Source organism: Lepisosteus oculatus, chromosome 2 (genome assembly GCF_040954835.1).
Source record: "Lepisosteus oculatus isolate fLepOcu1 chromosome 2, fLepOcu1.hap2, whole genome shotgun sequence".
NCBI lineage: Eukaryota > Metazoa > Chordata > Actinopteri > Semionotiformes > Lepisosteidae > Lepisosteus > Lepisosteus oculatus.
Genome location: NC_090697.1, coordinates 35,533,303 through 35,555,178, shown reverse-complemented (window position 1 = coordinate 35,555,178; position 21,876 = coordinate 35,533,303). Strand labels below are relative to the sequence as shown.

The 21,876-nt window shown below is 36.4% G+C and overlaps 1 protein-coding gene across 2 annotated transcripts in view; it reads left to right on the top strand.

The window, feature by feature from the left end:
- The window catches only part of ascc3 (activating signal cointegrator 1 complex subunit 3), a 372,889-nt gene that overhangs the window by 16,926 nt on the left and 334,087 nt on the right, over window positions 1-21,876 (top strand). For both annotated transcript variants that reach the window (XM_069178640.1, XM_069178641.1), the window contains exon 5: window positions 1,028-1,148. In XM_069178640.1, coding sequence (XP_069034741.1) covers window positions 1,028-1,148 — 121 coding nt within the window. The remainder of the gene's footprint in view (window positions 1-1,027; window positions 1,149-21,876) is intronic.

Genomic DNA, 21,876 nt, shown 5'->3' with positions numbered 1-21,876 from the left:
AAACATTTTTAATCTTGTAATAAAGTCCGCTGAAAAGCACCTTAAAAAGTTTAATTAAAAATGGCCTTAACAAAAAAGCTTATTGTGGTACAATAATTCATTTTTGTGAAAATAACAGGACAGAATGAACAGAAAAGCAGAACAGAGAAAAATAACAAATAGCTCTTTATGAAACATGAAAAGATTCAAAACTATAACCTGGCGACATCAAAGCAAGTCTGCAATGGAAGTGTGCATGTATTTTTATCGACTATTCAGATGCACTGCTTGTTAAAATGTTTGAGGACAGGAAATGCCAAAGAGCAAAGTCTTTTTGCCTCCCAAAATGACACAATTCAACACATGAAGGATTTTGCTGCAGTTAGCTTATGAAAAATGCTGATTACAGTTGGTGTGCTGCATATATGATCTGTATTGTGTCAGAATAATATTTTATGCATTGAGAATTAAATGAGCCAGTGGTATGATGATTTTGGCTTAATGAGATTTAATCTGAAAAAAAAAAATCAAATGACAATTAAAGATTTGCCTTTAATCCAACCCATTTGTATAGAAAATGATAGACTCTGACTTACTTTGCAATGCATTTTGAATTTAACAGGCTGATAAATAAATGAATTCCATGTTACTTAATTAAAACTACCCAAGGGAACATCTATACTGTACAATATGTAAATGTTTAGCAAAATGTCTTTCATGAAAAAAGCATAATTGTGCCTGGAAAGTCTGAATTTATTTGATCAACAGTCAGCAATGTTCTGAGTATTTTAAACTGTTACTAAGCGTTATTTCTAGTGTTTCAGCATATCTTGTTATTGTAATGATGACTAACTTCATTGTGCATCTCCATAAAGATTGTCCTTGATGACTGCAGTCTTTCTCTGACTTTAATTAGTGTGTTTTCAAATTCTGAATAGACCATGTAGGCTCTTAGAAAAGCAAAAGCTGTCAAAGCTCAATAATCTGTGTATTAAGGCTCTGACACTTGAATCGGGAAGTTAAGCCTGCAATGTACCCTATTTTTCAGCTGTTTGAGCTGCTGGGACCTGATGGGTTTGAACTAATTGAGAAGCTGCTGCAGTGCAGGTCTAGTATTGTGGGATCCTTTCTTGCTGTACCACCTGACATGAAGTGCAACTACCTTCAAGGTAAGCAGCATGACAAACATCAGCATTCATCCATTGAAAAGATCACATGCTCTTTAAAAAAAAGTGCAAGTATTAGAAGGTGATTGTCTTAATTTTATGAACAAATTCATGTTTTCTCCCCCACATTTATTGATACAAGTATTGCAGGTGAGTTTTGTTTCACGAGGACTCATGATCATCTTTTCAACCTATACTGATTTACTTTTTCACATTCTTAAAGCTATATACACACCTCTTCCTCTGGATTATGATTTCTCCGTCAGTGGTTGTCTTTAGTCGAAGTGTCAGGACAACCCTGGCCTAGGAAGTGTTCTTGAAACTTCTAGGAAATTCTCAGAAGCCTGAAACTTCTCAGACTGTGCATTTTAGATCTGTTACACAATGCGTCCCATCCGCTTCAGCACTTATTCCAGAATATTGCTGTGCTCATTAACGTTGGAATGTGCTTCATGCTGTTTTTCATAATATTCCTTTTTATAACAGAAAACTGTGCATTACTATATTCATTTTTATGCCATGTTCTTTTTTTGTTTGACATATTTCTGATGATTTTACACAATCTGTTGGGTATACACATGGTGTATATACTGTATATGTGGTATAGGAGAGCTTTATCCCAGTACAAATGTTTTTTTTTTTATCTGCGGACATTTAATGAATGAATCTCCCATGAATAAGAACTAGGTGTTATGTACATACATATATGGCACATCAAAGTACTTGGCACTATTTATTCATGTATGTTTTTCGTAAAAAATGAATGTTCAGATGTTGTCATTTAAATTGATTGAACATTGATGGCTGACTTTTGAGATCAATCAAAATCACAAAACCAAGATCAGGACACCTCGTGATCACCAAGGTTTGACTCATCATCATGCTTTGTCTTTGTGATTGAAGTTGCCCAGCCAGTTCTACTGCATCAGAAAAACCATGTCTCAGCAAATCCCGTATTGGCAGTTCAGTTGTGAGAAGCAGAACAAAAAGTAAATATGAGCAGGTCTGAGGTGCTGTGATCAACACTGTTTATCAAAGTGATGGTGAATGAGGTGGTGTGAGTGACATCTCAGGGGGAGACACCAGAATGGGCGCCAGATTTGCTTTTGTGATAAATCAAGATTTTGTGGAGGTCACCCTGTTAAAGGGCAGTGAGTGTGACACATATGTATAGAATGAGAAATTGTCTGCAACAGATCAATTGATGGGGTGGTCCAAATCTGATTGGTTGTGGTCTGGTCAAGAGCTCCTAGTTGCTTCAAAACTCAGCTTTGAGGGATTCAGATTAGTCTAGTCCTGGAACTTTAATTGCTGCCCTTTCTGCTGGCTCACATTTATATGGCGGCAGTCCAGCAGGGCGCCGCATTTCTTCACATGTACAATGGCTTTCTTTCAAGTTGAGAATATAACAGTTTTTTACCTGTTCACCAGTTTTGATATTCATTTAATGTGGAGTCAGATAGGATTACAAGTATCACCTAGAGCAGTAGACCTATACCTAGACCTTAGGGCTCAGAGACCAGTAAACAGGCCCATGCTTATTGAGGCTCCAGAGAAGAGATGTACTGAATCCCGAAAGTCAGAATTTATAAGCTGGTACAAGGCATGCACTGCAGATGTACTGCTTGCGTGGCCTCTGTTGGTACTGTTAAAAGTGGTGAAATTCACATTAGTCCCCTGTTGAGCACCCCTGATGATGACAAATTGTAATAAGCTTAGTGAAAGTACCAATCTCATGTCAATGCAAATTTGTTGCAGTTCTATGTGTTAAATTTATTTTGATGCTTGGTATGTTACTGCTTGTAGTACAAAACAAGAATAAATTAAATTTATTGTTGAGGACTAGACACAGCAACATCAGCTGTTTGAAAGTTCTGTCTCGTACTTGTTTTCTACATTATTGTCAAATGGTTCAATATGTTGAAAGACCATTAACAAAACCTGGTCTATTAGGTTCAGTTCAATTCTTCATTATTTCACCAATAGAAAACCTATTGAAATTTGCAACTCATTCTAAAAGGTCCAGGAAGATTCCATTAGCACATGTTCATTCCCTGTTACAGCTTTAATAGAAATAATAGTAATAGTAATGTGTCGAATAAAGATATTAAGTTTTAACATTTGGGCAATTAGAAAACAAAATATGTGGAAGTTCCATAGCTTGGTGCTGATTACAAGACTTTTTTGTCGCTTGGTGGCTAGTTTTATTGCAGCCAGAGTTCCCCTGATGAAGGCCTTTTTTATTTTTTCCTACTTGGAAATTAGCTACTTGAAGATTTAACTTCACATGTGAGCAAAACAGTGAAAAGACCCATACCTGTATATTTCTACAAAGGATGTAAAAAAAATCTTTTTTGTGTTGCATTATTCTCTACCGCTTAAAATGTCAAATGTGTTCAAATATCAGTGGTTAAAGTTTTTAAAAAAATCCAAAATGGGAACGTAATGTTACTGTTGCAGTGCAACCTGAATTGCAATCTGATTGTCCATGATTGAGAAATATAAAGATAATCGCATTTGGTTGCTGTCATTTAAGAAAGATGTTGTTTTGCTATGACTGCCAGTGGTGAATGATTTCACTTTTATTTTGAAATGTTTTTGTATACTTGCTGGCTCCATGTTCTAAAATAATTAAAAAAAATGTTCTCATGGAAAAATCCATGTCAGACCGCAAATTTTGACCTTTCCAAATTTCGATTTACAGTTTAACTGTGGGCACTCCCAATGCAGACTTGTTGATGCAGATACATTCAATGAGCCTGAAAAATTATCAAAAGAAGATGGTACTATTGGCTGGGGTTTTAACATAAGGAAAAGACAAGCCATCTAGAAAGTGAATGCTGCTCCTATTACTTTGTTGTAGTTGGAGTTGAGAAAATGCACTTACTGTCAGTCAAGTATGCAGAGAAGAGCCACTGAATTTGAACAGAGATGGTTACATTCATTACTCCCACCTAATGCTAAATTTAAAAGCATTGCAAATCCTGCAGCTTGTTTTGCATGTTGCATACAAACAAAAGATTCAGCTCTTAAATATGATTCTGTATGAGTAGCTTCATAATGGGAAAAGAGAGCTTAAAAACTAAATGAAAGATCCATCGTTCTTTGAAATCTCAAATTTCAGCCAGTGGTTGCTATTTTTGAGTAATTCATAATTTAGTCTTCAGTTAGGCTAAAGGGTTTGCAAGTGTTGTGTATTGAATAATGCAAACATTCCTATCTATTGGCTTTTAAATTTGTCCATCTATATTTATTATTGGCTGTATGGAATGAGCTTTTTGGATTTAAGAGTCATGGGCTTACACTATGTGTAGGTTTAGAAAGCATTCAAATTCTAAAACCAGGAGTCAACCCAGTAAGGAAATGAACTTCCATTCACACCAGTGCAAGACTGCAAATGAAAGTGTGAAATTATAAATTAGACTTTGTGCAAAAAGTTGAACTATGTGGCCTTTTAGATGCAGTTACATCTTAGAAATGTTACATGTTGGAACAGTTAAGATGGCAATTCTTGATCTGTTGTGATTTCTTTGTTTTTTTGTCTTTCATTAGTTTACACTCTTGTGCAACAGTTTACAAGTATCGTTTGAAATATCTAAAGCTAAAATATGTGGGAAAGAATAATTTAACAAAAATCTTGGCCTTTTTTACTTTGTTAACATTATGTGAAGTGTAAGATTAAAAATGGACACCAAATTATATATCTAGTTTTTAATATCTAGCAGATATTCCTGCTTGAAATCAATAACTAATAAATTAACAAAAAATGAAATACTTAATAATACTTGAAATTGAAAAAATATGAAAGGAGTGAAATAGGAAATTAGTGAAGATAATTAGCAATGTATTTATTGTTTAGTTTTTATTTTTTATTTCTACTGAATTGTAACAAGCAACACCTTGGTAAAGGAAAAATGACAAACAGATGATTTGTCCTGTCTTTTGTTTCTTGGTGTCTACATGGGAGAGTCAAGCAGATGCGCCACTTAAAAGTTTCTGTTTAGGACCTTATTGTGTCAACTAGTGGTAATATTCCTTAACCATTACATCAGGCAGTGTTGGCCCTGCTTCCAACAACTTCTGACTGGACAGCTATTGCAGTACTGTTACTTTATCTGGCTATGTAGTGCAGTTACAATAAGAAAGACAAAAAAAACAATATTAAAATTCATCCAGTCCATTTTCTAATTGCTTTATGTAATTCAGGATCACAGGGGCACTGGAGACTATCCCGACAAGATACAAGACAGGTTACGCCCTGGATGGGACTCCAGCCCATCGCAGGGCAGACACACACAGACATGCTCAAACTCACACCATCACCATTTTTTTACAGAAGCCAACTAACCCACCAGTATGTCTTTGGACTGTGGGAGAAAATTAGGTTTCCTCCGGGTGCTCCAAGTGAACACACTTAAGCGAGGGAGAACATAAAATACCACACAGGTAGTACCACAGGAATTTAACCCAGGGCTCTGTAAGACAATTCTAAACCATGCTGAAAGGAAAAGAAAGGAAAAACATTTCGGCTGTGGAGCCTTCTTCAGGTGTGAGCAACCCTGTTACCTGTTCCTTTGCAGCCTACGCATGCTGACGCAGCTACCGAATCAAACAATTCTAAGCACTGTGTTTCCGATCTGCCCCTATTAACATGAACGGATAAATATTTGAGCAGGTTCAAGCCTGGGTTGTACTACCCAAGCACTGTGATTTTCCGAGTGTTGGTGCACAGTTGGCCCAGGGCAGGGTGAGAATAGCTGGCACAGTGGCCCTTCCGGCCTCCTGAGAGTGGGTGAGGTTTATGCGTTTCTTCCAGTGGGCACTGAACCTCTTGTGCGTGGTCAGTGACGTGTTCAAAGAAGAGTGGGTGGGTTGGGAACAAAAGCCAGTTCCTATCAGCTTTGTGTCATCAGTATGTTGGAGGCTTAACTAAGACACTGTTACAGCATCAGCACCCAGGTGATACAGTTTGTACTGCTTCAGATGGAGCTTCCTTAGCCACTGTTGACATTCGTTTGATGAGCCCTGTGGACGGCAAATGTTACTCAGCATGATGAATTTATTTCTGTTCAGTGACATGTCGGTACACCTGCTACAAAAAAGACGGTCATTTTCCTGAAGATAGCTTTGTAAATTTCTTGCTGTTATAAGTGCTAATTTTCTTGTGATGCCCAATGCATTGTTCCTCTGCTTGATGAATTTTTAAGCCACTCTAACCTTGTTAGATTTCCTGCAGGAATGTAACTTTGTATGATGTGCATAGTGTGTGCAAATTGGATACTTTGATTTCTTATTTTGAAAATAGTAGTGCTGCACATTTGTTCATGTGTTAGGAATGCAGACTATTACTAAATATCTGTATGTGTTTTCTGTGAATACAAAGGGCCAGAACTGCCTGATAGTGATAGTTTACCACTGGATAATAGAATAATTTACTAAATTGAACCTGGGTTTACCACATCCACATAGTGTGTAACATTGTAATGTGGTTATTGTTACATTCTTTTCATGGCAAAGAATAGCATTTCAAACTGCTGTTTGGAGTGGAATAATATCAATGCTTCTTTTATCCCTTTCAGTTCATCATGCAGTGTAACTGTTCCCTGTAAAGAATCACCTTCATATTACAAATATTGATTTAATAGAGGGTCCATTATGACATGAAACCACAATAAGAATAATTGGGCTTAAAACTAAATAAATATATTTTGTGTATATATATTCAGACTATCCTTAGTAGTAACACAGGTAATTTAGTTATTTATTGTTTTGTGAAAAGATTGACCTATAAACCTTTGGAACACGTTTTTCAAAATATTGTAGTTCAAGCTCTACCATGATAGCTATGAAATAAAATCCATATATTAACATATAGTCCTTCTGAGCTCTTGTGAAAGTTCTCTTCACCTTTTGTAGTCTCATATACGTGTAAGGTCTTAATATGAAACAAAATGTATTGTATATATTAATTTGCCTTTTTTCATACCTTTATAGTATTGCTTGATTTGCACTGTTTATTTACAACAAATTATATGACTTCTAATGACAATTAGTTGCCCCAAAATATGTAAATACTTATGGAAACTGTTTTTTTTGTTTTATATTTATAATTAATTTAAGAGGATCTGGAGAACTTTGTTTTTCACTTTGAAATTGTAGGGTGTTTTCTGTCAATCAGAAAATCTCAATTAAATACATTATTATTCCATATTGTAACACAGAAAACATGAAAAGTCAACGGGAGGTGAATACTTTTGATAGCCACTGTAGTATATGGTTATTGGCCGTTCATAACTGATTTAACTTTTTTCAGGGAAAAATTGAAAGTTATTGTATAGGAACAGTTGACTGCTGAAGAGATGTTAAAGTAATACAATGCATAAAAACATAAAGTTTTTGCAAATGAGAGATAGCCATTCAGCTCATCTATCTCATATGGAATCTTATCCAGCTGCTTCTTGAAAGAAGTAATGGTATTGGATTTGACAACATGAGTTGGTAGTTTGTACCAGACTTACACTAGTACATAACAGATTTGTGATGAAAAGGCTGTGCCCTCTATTCTTCCTCATCAAAGAACTGCGGAACGCACCCCACATTACACTTGACCATTTATCCTATAAAAATGCCCTTTCCAGGTTGCTTTAGTGAAGAGGTTATATCGTTTAGGATTTTTAACTTGAGTCTTATGAACCAAGTTAAATGTTTATTTTTAAATGTTTTAAACATCCTGGCTCAAAAGTTTGTTTCAGGAAAAGCTGAAACAAAAAACACTTTTACTAATTATTTGGGACATCTTGTTTTCCAGATCCTGTCTAATGTCGGGAATATTATAAGGCTAAATCAAAGAAGAGAAAAAAACAGCTACTTTATGCTCAGAAAGCTCACCTGTCAGACAGCATTAAGATTAGTTACCTAGACAACCACAGAAGAGGTCAGATATATGACTAATGTTGATAATCTGCAGAATTTCCTTTGCTCAGGGTAAAAAGTATGTTTTCATGTTTTCAGGTATGGTGTTCAAAACTAGTGTGATTTATTTTGTTTAGTATGGCATTTGTAATTTTTCTGTTAAGTGTATAAAGAGTGAAATGGATTACTGTTTTATGCAAGAAGAACTCTCACTTCTGGCTGTTTGATCTGGTTAAAGGGAAAACTCTCCAGACATTACTTTTAAGAATGAGTTTGTTAGGAAGCTGCATAATTACTGTATTTTAATTGCCATGCTCCTGCTTTACATTTTTTGTACACTAAGATAAGAAGCTGGAATAGCAATGTGAAAAGTTTATCTTTGTAAATTTGATTTTTCAGGTTTTTCAGTTATCCTAAGAGGTAAAAAACACTACAACTGTCTTTGTGTTATGTTTTTTTTGACACAGAAAATAAGTTAAGCTGACAGAAATGAATTTCAAAGGGTATCATTTTTGACAACATAAAAGTGCCAGCGTTGATTTTTGTTTAAGTATGCAGTAGTTTCAGTGGACTTGAGTTTTAGGGAATAATAATAGAAGTCTTTAAAGACCTAAACAAAAGAGGACAGCAACTGATAAACCAAAGAAAACTAAAAATGTTCATTGCAAAAAAAAAAGGAATATCTTGTAGATGCAGTGCTTCTGATGGGTGAAAAAATATTTTTCTTTGGATTAATTTTATTCCTAATTCCTGGTTTTAAGAAGACATTGCCAGGTATATGTGATCTATACAGAAAATATGCAAACTGGAAAATTGTTTAAAATTTTGCAGTGTGATTTCTATAAATGAGTGGAAAAGGTTGTAGATTTAGTGAAGTTTTCATTATTATTACTGTTTAGTAAGGAACACTTGTCTAAAAAATGATACACAGTGGTTATAAGACCAGTTACACATAAGAATGTCAGAGAACTAGGATGAAAAAAGTGAACTGAATTCACTAAACCTGTCATGCGAACAACAATGAATACCTCTGAACAGATCATACCCTTTTCTTCTTACCTCTAGCAGTGACGTTACTGTTTTGTGGCATTGAATCATCAAGATATATAAATATATAGAAACTGTTCTGTATGTCACTGACATCAGTTTGTTTTGGTTTTATGATGTTTAGTTTTTTATCTTTTAAGGTGCAAATAATTAAGCATTTTTGTTGTCTGCTTTGTTGTCTGCTAGGTAGTGGCTGAAGACTAAACAATACTGGGCAAGCCCTTGGCAGATGATGTTTAATGTATAGAAGTGCAGTATTTTGTATTCCTGTAGCAAAAACCTGGGAAATGCTGAGCTAGAAAATGCTACTTATGAAAGAAGAGTTGGCTGATTATGGTGACACACCATTTACATCTTCTAGACAGTGGTGTATCAAATAATGCAAATAAATAGTTTATGTAGTCATAATCATAGGATTTAAATCAAAGGATAGAGATATTATGGTAAAATGTGTAATGCATTAGCTAGGCATTGTGCAGAATATCATATAAAAGTTTTGCCACTACATTATAGAAAATATATGCTGCTCTGGAATCAGTTGAGCAAAGAACAACCAGATAAATTCTGGGGTTTAAGGGAATGCCCTTAACTGAAGGAACTAAACCTTTTTAGATCTAAACGGAGAAGATTGCAAACGAACTTGATTCAAGTATTGTATAACTTTGAAGTTTCTGCTAATGGCAAATTCTCAAATATGGGATTTAATACCATACGGAGGAAACAGAGTATGATTCTGTGGCTCACAAAACAAGTATTTCTGTAGTATGTTTGTTATAACCAACAACTGTTTCAGAAATATAATTAGTTTAGTTAAATGAAAATGAGTACTGAATCTTGTAAAAACATGGGTTTTTCCCTGTAATTCAAGTTATTGCATGTGACAATAAATACATTATACTTTAGATCATTGCTATGATATTCCGCTGTATTAAAATTAACTTTTTCTTTCTTTGTACAGCACATTTTCTTTACTTTTTCACATCTTGTTTTTATTGCTATTATACTTTTATTAAAGCAATAACAGACAAAAAGTGAATTAACTGTACTCTCTCCCTTCCCACTCAAACAATTCACTCTTCTGTTCTTGCAGTATTCTCTGCCTTATAATTTCCTCTTAGGGCAGGGGTTCACAACCTTTTTAAAGTAAACACACTCCACTTTTCCGCTTTTAACACACTCCAAAACATGCGGCCCCCTTTTCCCTGCACAAATGCATCTCCCCACACAAACACCAACTTATAGTATTAGCAATGTATTTTTAAGACTACCTCTCACAATAACAATAATGTTTAGTGTTTTTTTTCCTTACATGAAATACAAATCAACATTTAAGGGGTCTTACCCCAGCTCCACTGCCGAGAATCACTTTTAATGGGATCCTTGACTTTGGCTATTCTTTGATAACGTTGGAATATTTGGTTTCAGATTGATGAGTGCTGATCGAAAATCACTGTGAACATCGTCTGTTGTGTGCATTTGTTTTGATGGACACAAGTGCACTAAATGCAGTCTGCTAAATATGTTATTGTAAATGGCCAGTATCAACCACAGAGCAATGCTTGGCCCTTTCACAAGCCAACATCACAAGTATCCCTTCTCCTGGAAGAATCTCCTTGCAAGAGAATTAACCTGGAGACCTGTAAGCTCATCTTCACATGAGAGGTATTCGATATGACTCTTCTTTTACAAAGAAAAGGGTCCAAAACCCACACATCTCTTGCAAACCCCGTATATCTGGTAATCAAGATTTAAATTCCCGTTGAAGTGCCCTTATGTGACCGGTAAACTCACTGATTAAGGCAGCAGGTATATTGCCTTGTTTTGACAGGAACTGTAATTGTTGAAGCTCCCTTTCTCTAGTTTGCAAACTGTACTCAGGATTTGAGCAAATGCCTCTGTTGTTCCCTTGTACAGCAGGATCTTGGTATCAGAGCCAGAACACATTTATATTGGACTCATTGTACAACTTGAATATGTATGCCAGCTATTCAGTTTTGATCACTACAGAGACTGATGCAGGTCCGATGACATATTGTAGATTTGCAAGAAAAAAATGCTGCATAAGTTGATGGCCGATTTTACTCTCTTTCTGCACAGCCTGCGATAGGGTGAATTTGGTCTGTAAAGGTGGAAAAACAAATCACTAAAAACATTGTGCAAATAGACAAAATCACAAACATAGACCTTGAGAATATCAAGGTTTTACTGTATCCAGAAGCCTCAAAGGCATTGACAGTCAACCCAGCAAAATGTCTCAAAATGCACAGTGAAGCAGGAACCAGGCAAAAGATGTGAAAGCTGGGAAAAGAAACAAGACTTAAAAATGAGACAAGGAGGCACATTTTTCCTGTTTACAAAAGTGTCAGACATTGTTGACACAATGTGAAATAATAACTGTGTCTATACAAAGTGGCATGGTGTATTGGAATATTAGTAGTGCTTCAGTTTGTATCACAGAACTATAGTTCTATATGAAGAGGTACTTTGCCTTCAGTCCATATAAATCTTTCCATTACTGCAGTCATGCAGACAATTAAAGAAAATAGAAAAAAAGAAACACACGTGGCACAAGTGTGATTGTGTTTTCCTTCTGTTGAGGTTATAAACTTGCCAGTAGCTTTAATGGGGTGCAGAAGGTAGCTGCTGGGAGAGGCTGTTTTTCCTGTTGCAGTTCTGTGAAGGTTTTCGCCTTTCAATACAGGAATGTAAAGTGAAAAATAATTTCTTGTATCCCTTTAGAGGCATTTCCTGACAGACGTTTTCACCAGTATACGGATATTTTTTAAGTTTGTTCTTATTTGTGAGTACATTTTATGTAGTAGGAAATAATCCTGTTAAGTTGTGACAGATTGAAGAAGAGGATAACTGAAACTTAAAATTTCTAAGCCACTCAAATGGTTACTGGGTGACAATTTTATACGTAGAGCATGAAACAAACTATATAGTCATAGTCTCCCTGTTGTTGACAACGAGTTAACACACATTTAATTGTAGCATCCATCATGTTGGTCAAAGGATCGAGAGTTCTCTAAAGACTGTTGGCAAATGTTCTTTGACCTCCTCAAGTTGGGTTTGGCTGTAAAAGAATCAACAAAAACAAAAAATCTGCCACCTTCCACTATTGAGCTCAGTATTAAGAAATTGAAGGCTACTGGTATAGTAGTAGACCTGTCAGGTTGGGGACACAAGTGTATCTTAGCACCATTAGCTGTAAAACAGGAGTTTCGGGAGACATCTTTAAATCCAATGGCAGCAGCTGGAGATCTTCAATACAAACTAGCATCTTCAGGATATAAAGCATTCGTGGATGGGTAGCAAGGAAAAACCCTCTTTTGAGAGTGAACTATAAAAAGACAAGACTTGAATTTGACATTTAGAATCATATACGATGATCAGGTGATATGAATATTGAGCTTGGACATGCTTCAACTTTGTTTGCCATTTCTTGCTTTTTGGTATTGAATATTTTATCATCTTTTCAGTTCCAAAGTTGTGGTTAGGGAGGAAGAAATGTTTACTGGATCAAATCTTGTTTATTCAACACATGTTAAAATGAATATAATGAATATTTGATTTTGATATTTATTGACAGTAATTTGTAACAGGTATGCCACATGTGTTTCATTAGCAAATTTGATATGTAAACACTTGATAGAAGTGTTTTAATAAATTCATCAAGTAATATTGTTCACTTAGTTCTATCTGAATTAATTCTTCTCTTGAGTTATTCCTTTCGTAATATGATACTAAGTTGGTCAAGCTTATGGGCTGAAAGTTATCATCTTTTTCTAACTGTAATGCATGTGTAATGATCTTTCTATTGTAAGATTTTTGCTTAACAACCTCCCTATTTCAGTTGGGCCCTTCATGCTTGGAAAATTAGCCTCGAGTGACATATCCAACCATTGTGAGGATTTGACATGTCAATTTAAGTACCATAAGACAAGGAAATGACAGAACAGCTGTTGTTCTAAGTTAAAACTTTTTTTTAAAATTTTGTATTTTTCTTTTACAATAAAACACTGAGGCACTATCTCAGCTGGAGACTGAAAATTTATTTAAGCTTACTAATAACATATAGATTTTTAAGATGAAGCAGTCAACTGTGGTTGTAGTTAGTGAATTGTTTGAGAGTTAAATGAAGATACTCATTTAACTACTAGAAGATACTAAGGGCATTTTGAATTTTTAAATATTACTATGACTGTCACATCTTTTTTGTAAGATGGGAGAAATAGCAGAGATACTTGGTGGGCGCATGTGGCTCAGATAACAAGAAAATTTGTATGGTGAGGGGGCCCTGAGCCCACTGGGGGAAGACTTGGTTCAACTGCAGAGATTTAGACTTAAACTCTACAGGGATTTTCATATTGACAGGTTTGGTATAATGCAAACCTCTTCTGGAAAGCATGTTGTTTGATTATTGCTTGTGTTGTACCACATAGTTTTCTCTAGTTATACTGTAAAATGTAAAGTGTAAAGTATTTCACTATAATATTTGGGCTAGGGTAATTTTTAACAAGGACTGAGCAAATATACCTAAAAGATCAAGAAGGAAAATAATTTTGACAGTGGTTCCTGAAACGGTTGTGTTCGGAAAATACTCTTTGAAGTTCTGAGCGTAAAGGAAAAAAATCTCTTGAGAGTTTTGTTTTGTTCAAAGATGCAGTTAAACCAGCTGGAGATGTGCTTATTACCTCACCTATTGACTAGAAGATTGTAAATCTTTCAAAAGTTCAGCCACTTAATATTGTTGGTGAGATTGGTGTAAAGATAACTGCTTTTGTGTTGCCTGTTCAGGACTGTATTGGTTTTAGTCTAGAATACCAGTATCTACTGCTAGTAAAATATTTTTTAGGCATTTTGAAAAATGTAGATGGAGTAAAAAAATAAAATATTGATTACTTAGGTCTTGACAAAAGAATGCCAAATCTGTTTATTTGCTATCGATTTAATGTTTTGTTCATTGTACTACACTTAATCTAGTATGAAATTGTTTTGTACCTATCAAATTAATAGCCTGATAACAAAAGTCACTGGCCGTTACTCAACACTGTGTGATTTCATATGCTGTTTTCAGTTTCTTCAGGACAACCTTGCTTATTATGATTAAAATAAAAGTCACATATGTTGCCATTACAAGTCTAGAAATTAGCTAATGTCTTTCACAGGCATTTCAGTTCTGTTTCATGGGTATTTTGTTATTTCATGTTTTGTACATCTATTGTAAAATGTGAGAGCTAGAAGATTCTTCTAGCTGGTGGATTTTGCAGATATTAAAAGGATCCTGATGACTGCTTTAAAATAAGGCATTCCATTTGTTGCTAAGGTGTAACTGTCAACCCAAGTTCATATCCCAAAAAGACATTAACTGGCAGCTGTTAAATTATTGGCAAGGTTCTGAAATAGCACAGCCTTTCAGCTGTACTATTTGCTGCTGTGAAAATTGCAGATAATTAACATTTTCTGTTTAAACACAGGACATGACTGCAGCAGAGATTATGCTGTCCAATGCAGCAGCCCATCGTGCTAGTGTTGTATTACTTAACCCTCGGCAGAGTCGGTGTCAGTGCGATTAGGGATTAGAAATCCATCAGTTTTTCTTCTTTTTATGGTTCAGAAAAGGTCCTTCCTTTCCTGTGGATTACCTCTGAAAGGCAAAGCAGTGTCAGCAGAGATTATATTTCTTAATAAAACTAAGATATATAGGCCAGTGTATTTAAAAAAAAATCACATTTGCAAAATAATGTCTCATGTCTTCTTTTAAAATGAATGGGGCATACCTGAAAGCTATAAAAATTTGCAAACATTTTGTATATAAAAACACTTCTATTTGTTACTCTACATGTGCCTAGAGTGTCCAATCTTGTGGAACATGATGATGTTATTTGTGAGAGATTTCTTTGTAAATGCTGTATTTCTTACCTGTAAAACCTGTTTCGTATTACAGAAACTCAGTCCTTTTTAAAACAATCAGACAAGAAGTTGCATGTATAATGCCACACCATTACAGATACAGTATGCCTTGGCTAGCTAGTATGTTTTTTGTTTCATCAACATCTTGATCAAACATTCAAAGCTGGTGTAACGAACCGCTGCATATCACAACACAAACACTTAAATTCCAACAAAGTTATACTATAACGATAGTTACCTATAACGGAGTTTTGTGAATTAACTTGGACAATTAATTCATTGTAGCTGTAACCACGAGTTGATTCTTATATGGCTATTAAAAAATCAATTGATCAGGAACACTCAGCGACGCACACACACGGATTCAACACACATGGATTCAAATACACGAGAAACATAAATTGTGCATATAAAACATAAAGCAGTCTACCTGGATACAAATGGCAGATCTTACTGTGAGGGGTTATCAAAATGCAAGGTATGTAATCACAAAGAGATGCAACACACAAAGAGATGCAAAACAAAGAATACACTTCAGTATACTATTCGGCTATACTATTGTTAATCAGTCTCATGAATATGAATTCTACATTAGCTCCTCAAAAGTAAATACATTACTCATGAATTAAATTGATATCAACTTTTGTTGAGGTAACAATTGAATTCTCGAGATGCAGTGTATGCGGATATGGATTTGTATTTCCCTGCATGGACACAAAAGACCAGCTGGCAGGCTGCGTCCAATCGCTGAGGCATTCAATAGTTGTCCTACGGCCGGTTCTGGCTCGGTGCCAACCAATCCTGGTGCGACTCGGGAGTCAGATGAAGGAAAGGGGGGAGGGGGATTTCTGCTGTGGCGACATGCCCTGGAGTGTCTCTCTCAGGGACCTACTGGTAGTCCGGCTGAGTAGTAGAAAGTCTCTATGCACAGAGGGTGATCGCGGGTCCGAGCAAGTCGCTCTTTAGTGGGGGAAGAAACTTGGTTTGCTTCCGGCATAGCACTGCTGCTGAATAAAACATATTCAGATTGTCGACAAGAGTCCACCGTATACTCCGGTGATCAAGCGAAGTGTCCAAGTTGGCATTGGCTAGTGATTTACGTACGGGCATTCCCTGGGCTGACACTTTGCTGAAACAAGGTTCCAGTCCCTATACAGACAACACTGACCGTCATGTGATTGTCTCTGAGGGTTTGAAAATGGCCAGAGAAGCAAAGTTTCTGAGCTGTGCAGTGTCTTTTAAACAGGACCAAGATAGGTGATGATTGGTTGAGAGTTTAGCGGGCATTTGAGACCCACGTGGGGTTACCACGCCCTGCAGGTTACTGATTGGTCAGTCACTTCTAGGGATGAGTAACAGTGACCTCTGACATCTAGGACTGCAGTCCAGATGTTCCAAAGAATCTCACAGACAGACAGGCACCAGGAACGGCCATTGTTCATGATAGCCAGGCATGGCTGGGCGCATCCCCATTTGGGAGCTGCACCTTAACGTGAGATAAAACACTTTAAATCAGAAACTGCATGAATAGCTTCTCTGTGGCTGCACCACAGAGATGAGGTAGAGAGATGGGGCCTCCTTTAGGAAAGCACAGCAACACTTAATTCACACTTATTCATTACCATTGCCACTTCAACGAATACCAAACTATTACTCGTCACTCGTCAACACAGTTGAAATTTCTACTCATTTTGCTTCTGTATTTACAGGTGTGCAGATCGTGTTGTATTGTTGTTACTATTGTTCTTTTATATAATCTTCTCAGAACTTCAAATTTTCAAGTTTTGGATTTATTGAATACTTGATTATATTTGTATCTTTTATTGAGAAATAAATAATATGCATTTCATTTTTATTAATTATATATTTTATTTATAAACCACCTTTCCAAGTCTGACGATGCTGTACATGGTGATTAAGAAAAGAAGTACAAAAAAAAGTAAAAGAAAAAAATAAACTAGAACATAGGCCCTGATATTTTATCTTCAGCAATCCTTTAAACAACTAAAAGTACAATCAAAATTAGTAACCACCGATTTTTTTGGGTGGGGTTGTGGGGTTACCATGTGTTGCTGAAGCTGGTGCAGGGTCTCTATAACGACTTAAGAACCCCTGCTTTAGAATGTTCCACAATTCGTTCTTTGTCTTAAGTAATGGTACTCTCTGTGGATAATTCCAGTCTGAGTTGACGCAGTCTGTATTCATATTCATATTTCATATCTTTTTAGCAAATCCATTTTGGTTTGTAGTGTACTTGTTTTACACTGCTTCTTCATTACACCGTATCACTTTCCACATCAGATTTATGCTTGGCATGGCCATGGTGACAGTAAATTCATGTGCAAAAATAAAATCTGTAAGCTACCAACAACCCTTTGTCTATTGCAGTAATGGCTGAGTGTGTTCTTCTACCAAACAGCTACACTACTCAGCAGTAAATAGTTTTGATTTACGTGCGCTACATAAATAATTATATTCATATTCATGAATATAATTCATTATATTAATTTTTTCATTTATTTTTATTGTACTTTTCTTGTATTTTTCTTTATTCATGATGCACAACGTCCTGGGTTTGGAAAGTCGCTTTATAAATAAAAGTGATTATAGTTATTATTCATCCATCCATGACTGCTTCAACCAATTCACGGTTGTGGGGGAGCCAAAGCCTGTCTTATCCATCTTACAACAGGTGCAAGGCAAGGTAAATGATTATATGCGATTTGGTAAGATTTTTAAACGGGGTTTCTTTGTAAGTCTGAGTATATGTAAGTCATGTTCTACCTAACATGGTGCCCGTACTTGTGTTCTAGAACCTCGGAGAGAAACTTAGGTTGAAGGTTTAGGGGAACTGTAAACCAGAAATATCAGCAGAGGTCAAGATTTTGTGTTAAACAAATTAAGATTTCAGTGGATGTAATAATCAGTACTCAGGCTCCACCCTGAACATATGGATTGGCCAGTTTAACCATATCAAATAGGAGTAACAGCATTCAACAGCAAACAGTCGTTTGGTAGGAATCGTGCTTTAGTAGACAAAAGAAATCTGGGGTCTGATCAGTAAAAAGAATCAGAGCCATATTATTTCACCATTGAGTATTAAGGAGAGAAAATACAGATGAGATTCTTCACAAAGAAAGCTTGGATTTAGGTACTGTGCTTGTTGCAATTTTGGGGACACAGTGCAGACAGTAATGTTCAATACCATGAGACATGATAGCACTACTATTGCAGGTAGATGTATTATGATAGATTAAACTACAAATGTGCTGTATTGTCAAGCTAAAAAGGTCACATTGAAAAGAATGACATCCCTCCTGAGAAGAATAAAATGTTGTTCTTCTTCAGGGTTGTTTTTTATTCTTTAGTTCTGGTATCCTATTTGAAACTGAGGTGTAGACAGATGATATTAATGGAATCTGCAATACAAAGTATGCAGCAACTCAAAGGTCAGCTGCCATATCATCCTGCAACACACAACTGGCAACCCATTGAAGCTACCTGAATGCTAGAGCAAAGATTGCTGCTGGAAGGGGTGTTATAAGGGCCAGTAGGGGGTGACCACCCTGCTGCCTGTGTGGGTTCTAATGCCCCAGTATAGTGACGGGGACACTGAGACGTAAAACTACTCTCTGTGGTCATCAAAAATGACGCTTCTCGAAAAGAGTAGGGGTGTTAACCAGGCATCCTTTTCAAATTTCCCACTGTCCTTTACTAATCATGGCCTCCTAAAAATCCCCGTCTTTGAATTGGCTTCATCACACTGTTCTCTTCCCCACTAATAGCTGATGTGTGGTGAGCGTACTGGTGCACTATGACTGCTGTTACATCATCAAGGTGGGTTCTACACATTGGTTTTGGTGAAGGGGAGTCCCCATTACATGTATAGCGCTTTGAGTGGAGTATCCAGAAAAGCGCCATATAAGTGAAAAGAATTATTATTATGACTTTTCATATATAGCGTTTCCATTATCAGAACTAGGTGATGGTGTAGAATCTCTATAAAAATGTTATAGATAATAATAATATTCTTGTTCTACTTCTTCTTGACCTTTACCTTCACTAAATGAATGAGCACTTAAAAATCTGTGTTCTTCATTGCTTACCAGCCTTTAGCAGAACATTTGCGATATGAGCCGAGGGCAACAAATGCAGGCGCAAGTAGGCCAGGGAACCTGCAGTTGCTGGAGAGGTTCTCCTTGACATGATCAAATCCAGAGGAGGACGGTATTGCTGTTGACTGATACATTTACCAATGTGTGTTATAAAATACATTATTTTTGCAAGATGTTCTTTTCATTCTTGTGCTCTAGGTTTAGTTTATTTTATTTTTATGAAAAGTATTACATTGTATATTGTTCAATATCTAATCATACTTCAGAGTAAAAAGTATAATGTGACTATATAGTTGTAAAGTAATATATTTGGAACTAAATAATAGTGGAGGACATTGCATTTGAAAATACATTTAAATTTAGATTACAGATGCATAGTGACAGAGGGAGAAAATGGAGGACCTTTATTTGCATTTAATCAGTTACTTATATTGACAAAGCACTTGGCTAAAGATGGCAATTAAATTTACCCTGTGCATATTGAGCTGGGTATTTTCTGTGCTCCAAATAAAAAATAACCATCAAATTAGGAGGAGGATGGTGGATCATAATAACAAGGTCGAAACCAAATCTTAAAATAACAATGAAATGTATTACTTTTAAAGGCTGCCTATTGGTAGGCATACAATCTCCAGGATATTTTCCCTTTGCCATAGATGTAGACACCAGAGCATACTGTTATTATGAAACCACGAGCTATTGTCAGATTCCTGTGGTGTGTTTTTATTTTTCTTTCCTCTAAAAATTGCAGACCCTTTATCTTTTCACACCTGCATCAGCTAGTCAGTGTCATTAAAAAAGTCTACACATCCTTTCCAAAGAAACACACAACAGCCTGTTGATCTTGCAGGGAAGTATTCATCCTGGTCTTATAGACACGTCCCCATCTTGTTAGTTTACAGACATCCTTCAGTTGTGATTGCACATTAGTTGAGCGCACTTTTCAAAGCAAGACCATAATGGGAAGACTTGCAGTGCCTATAGAAAGTCTACACACTCTTTCCAGAGTAACACATTACATGGCTAAACAGCCTACAATTAAGACACATTAAATCCTAAAGGTGAAAACATATTTAAACATTGTAACACACAATCTCCAAGTGAAAAACAAATGTTCAAAAATTCTGAAAATGAATTACAAATTAAAATGTAGAGAAATTGGTTGGATAATTGTTTACAGAGTTATGTACTGGAAGCACATTTTGCATGATTTGCAGCCATACTTCTGTTTGGAGAGGTCTACAGTAATGTAGCATACTGTTCAAGCTCTGTCAGACTGCAGGGGAACCGTTGATAGACTGCAAACTTCAGGTCATTCCACAGAATTTCAGTTGGATTGAGGTCAGGGCTCTGACTGGGCCACTCAAGGATTGTTACCTTTTTGTTCCACTGTTGCTTTGGCTGTGTGCTTGGGGTTATTGTCACGTTCCCAATTTCAACTTCTTTACAGAGGGCAGCCGGATTTCTTCAAGTAACCACCTATATATTTGGCTCTATTTGGTTCCCTTCAGTCCTGACCAGTGGCCCAGTCCCTGCTGTAGAGAAACACCCCCATAACAGAATGTTGGCTCCACCAAGCTTTAAAATAGGGATGGCGTTCTATGGGTGATGTGCTATATCAGGTTTTCATCAGACCACAAAACATTTTCCACATGGCTTCCGAATATCCACAGTGTGTTTTGCATACCTTAACCGAGACTCAGTGTGGACTTAATGAGTAAGTGGCGTTCTTCTTGCCACCTCTCTGGTCTTATGGTGATCTTGGGATATTGTTCTGAAATGTACACACTGATTTGACAAAAAGGCCTGCAAGTTCTTTAAAGTTGCCATTGGATTCTTGGTGGCCTTTCTGATCAGTCTCTTGCTCGTTCATAAATTTTGGAGGGATGATCTGATCTAGATCTCTTTAATTTGAGATGGACTGCCCAGCCAAGGTGTTCTACAAGAACAGCTGATTTTACTCTGAAATCATCAGAATAACTGCAGCTGAACAGAGGATGTACATGCATCCAACCCATTTTTCTAGGTTTTCATTTGTAATTACTTTTCTGAATGTTTGTACATTTGTCACTTGGAGGTTGTGTATTACAATGTGTAAGTAAAGGTGAAAAAATTGATTGAATGTTTCTTGATTTGACCACATAATGTGTTACTTTGGAAAGGGTGTGTAGACTTTCTGTAGGCACTGCAAGTCTTTCCATGATGGTTCTACATTGAAAAGTCCACTCAATTGCTATGTGACCACAGCTGAAGGACGACTGTAAACTAATGAAACTCAGACGGGGTGTGTCTATAAGAGCAAGCAAGAGTATTCATACTTATCGAGCCAGGATGTCAGTCATGGGTTAGATTAAGGATGGAGAAGATATAAGATTAGGTCTTCCATTTAATATGCAATAAAATGAGCAGCAGACCTGGCACAGCAGTGTGAGTAAAGGCCAGTGTCTATGGATTAATGTGTCTGCCTAACTAATGCTGAGACATGAGTGGCTGGGCCAAAGTACTGAGAGAGGGGAAATGAGTAACAGTTCTAGAGGAAATTGGGAGTCTAGAAAAACCTATCAAGTTTAAAGGGGCAGCCTGTTTTGTAGGGAGAGAATAGTGAGTCTTGTAGTAAGTGAAGTCTTTGGTGTGCGAGTTCAATGTGAGTTAGTGTGTCTATCAGAGAAGAGGTGTATTAGAGGGCATTCCCCTTGGCAATACAAGGAATAAGGTGGAGAAAAGGGTCTATCTGGCTGCTG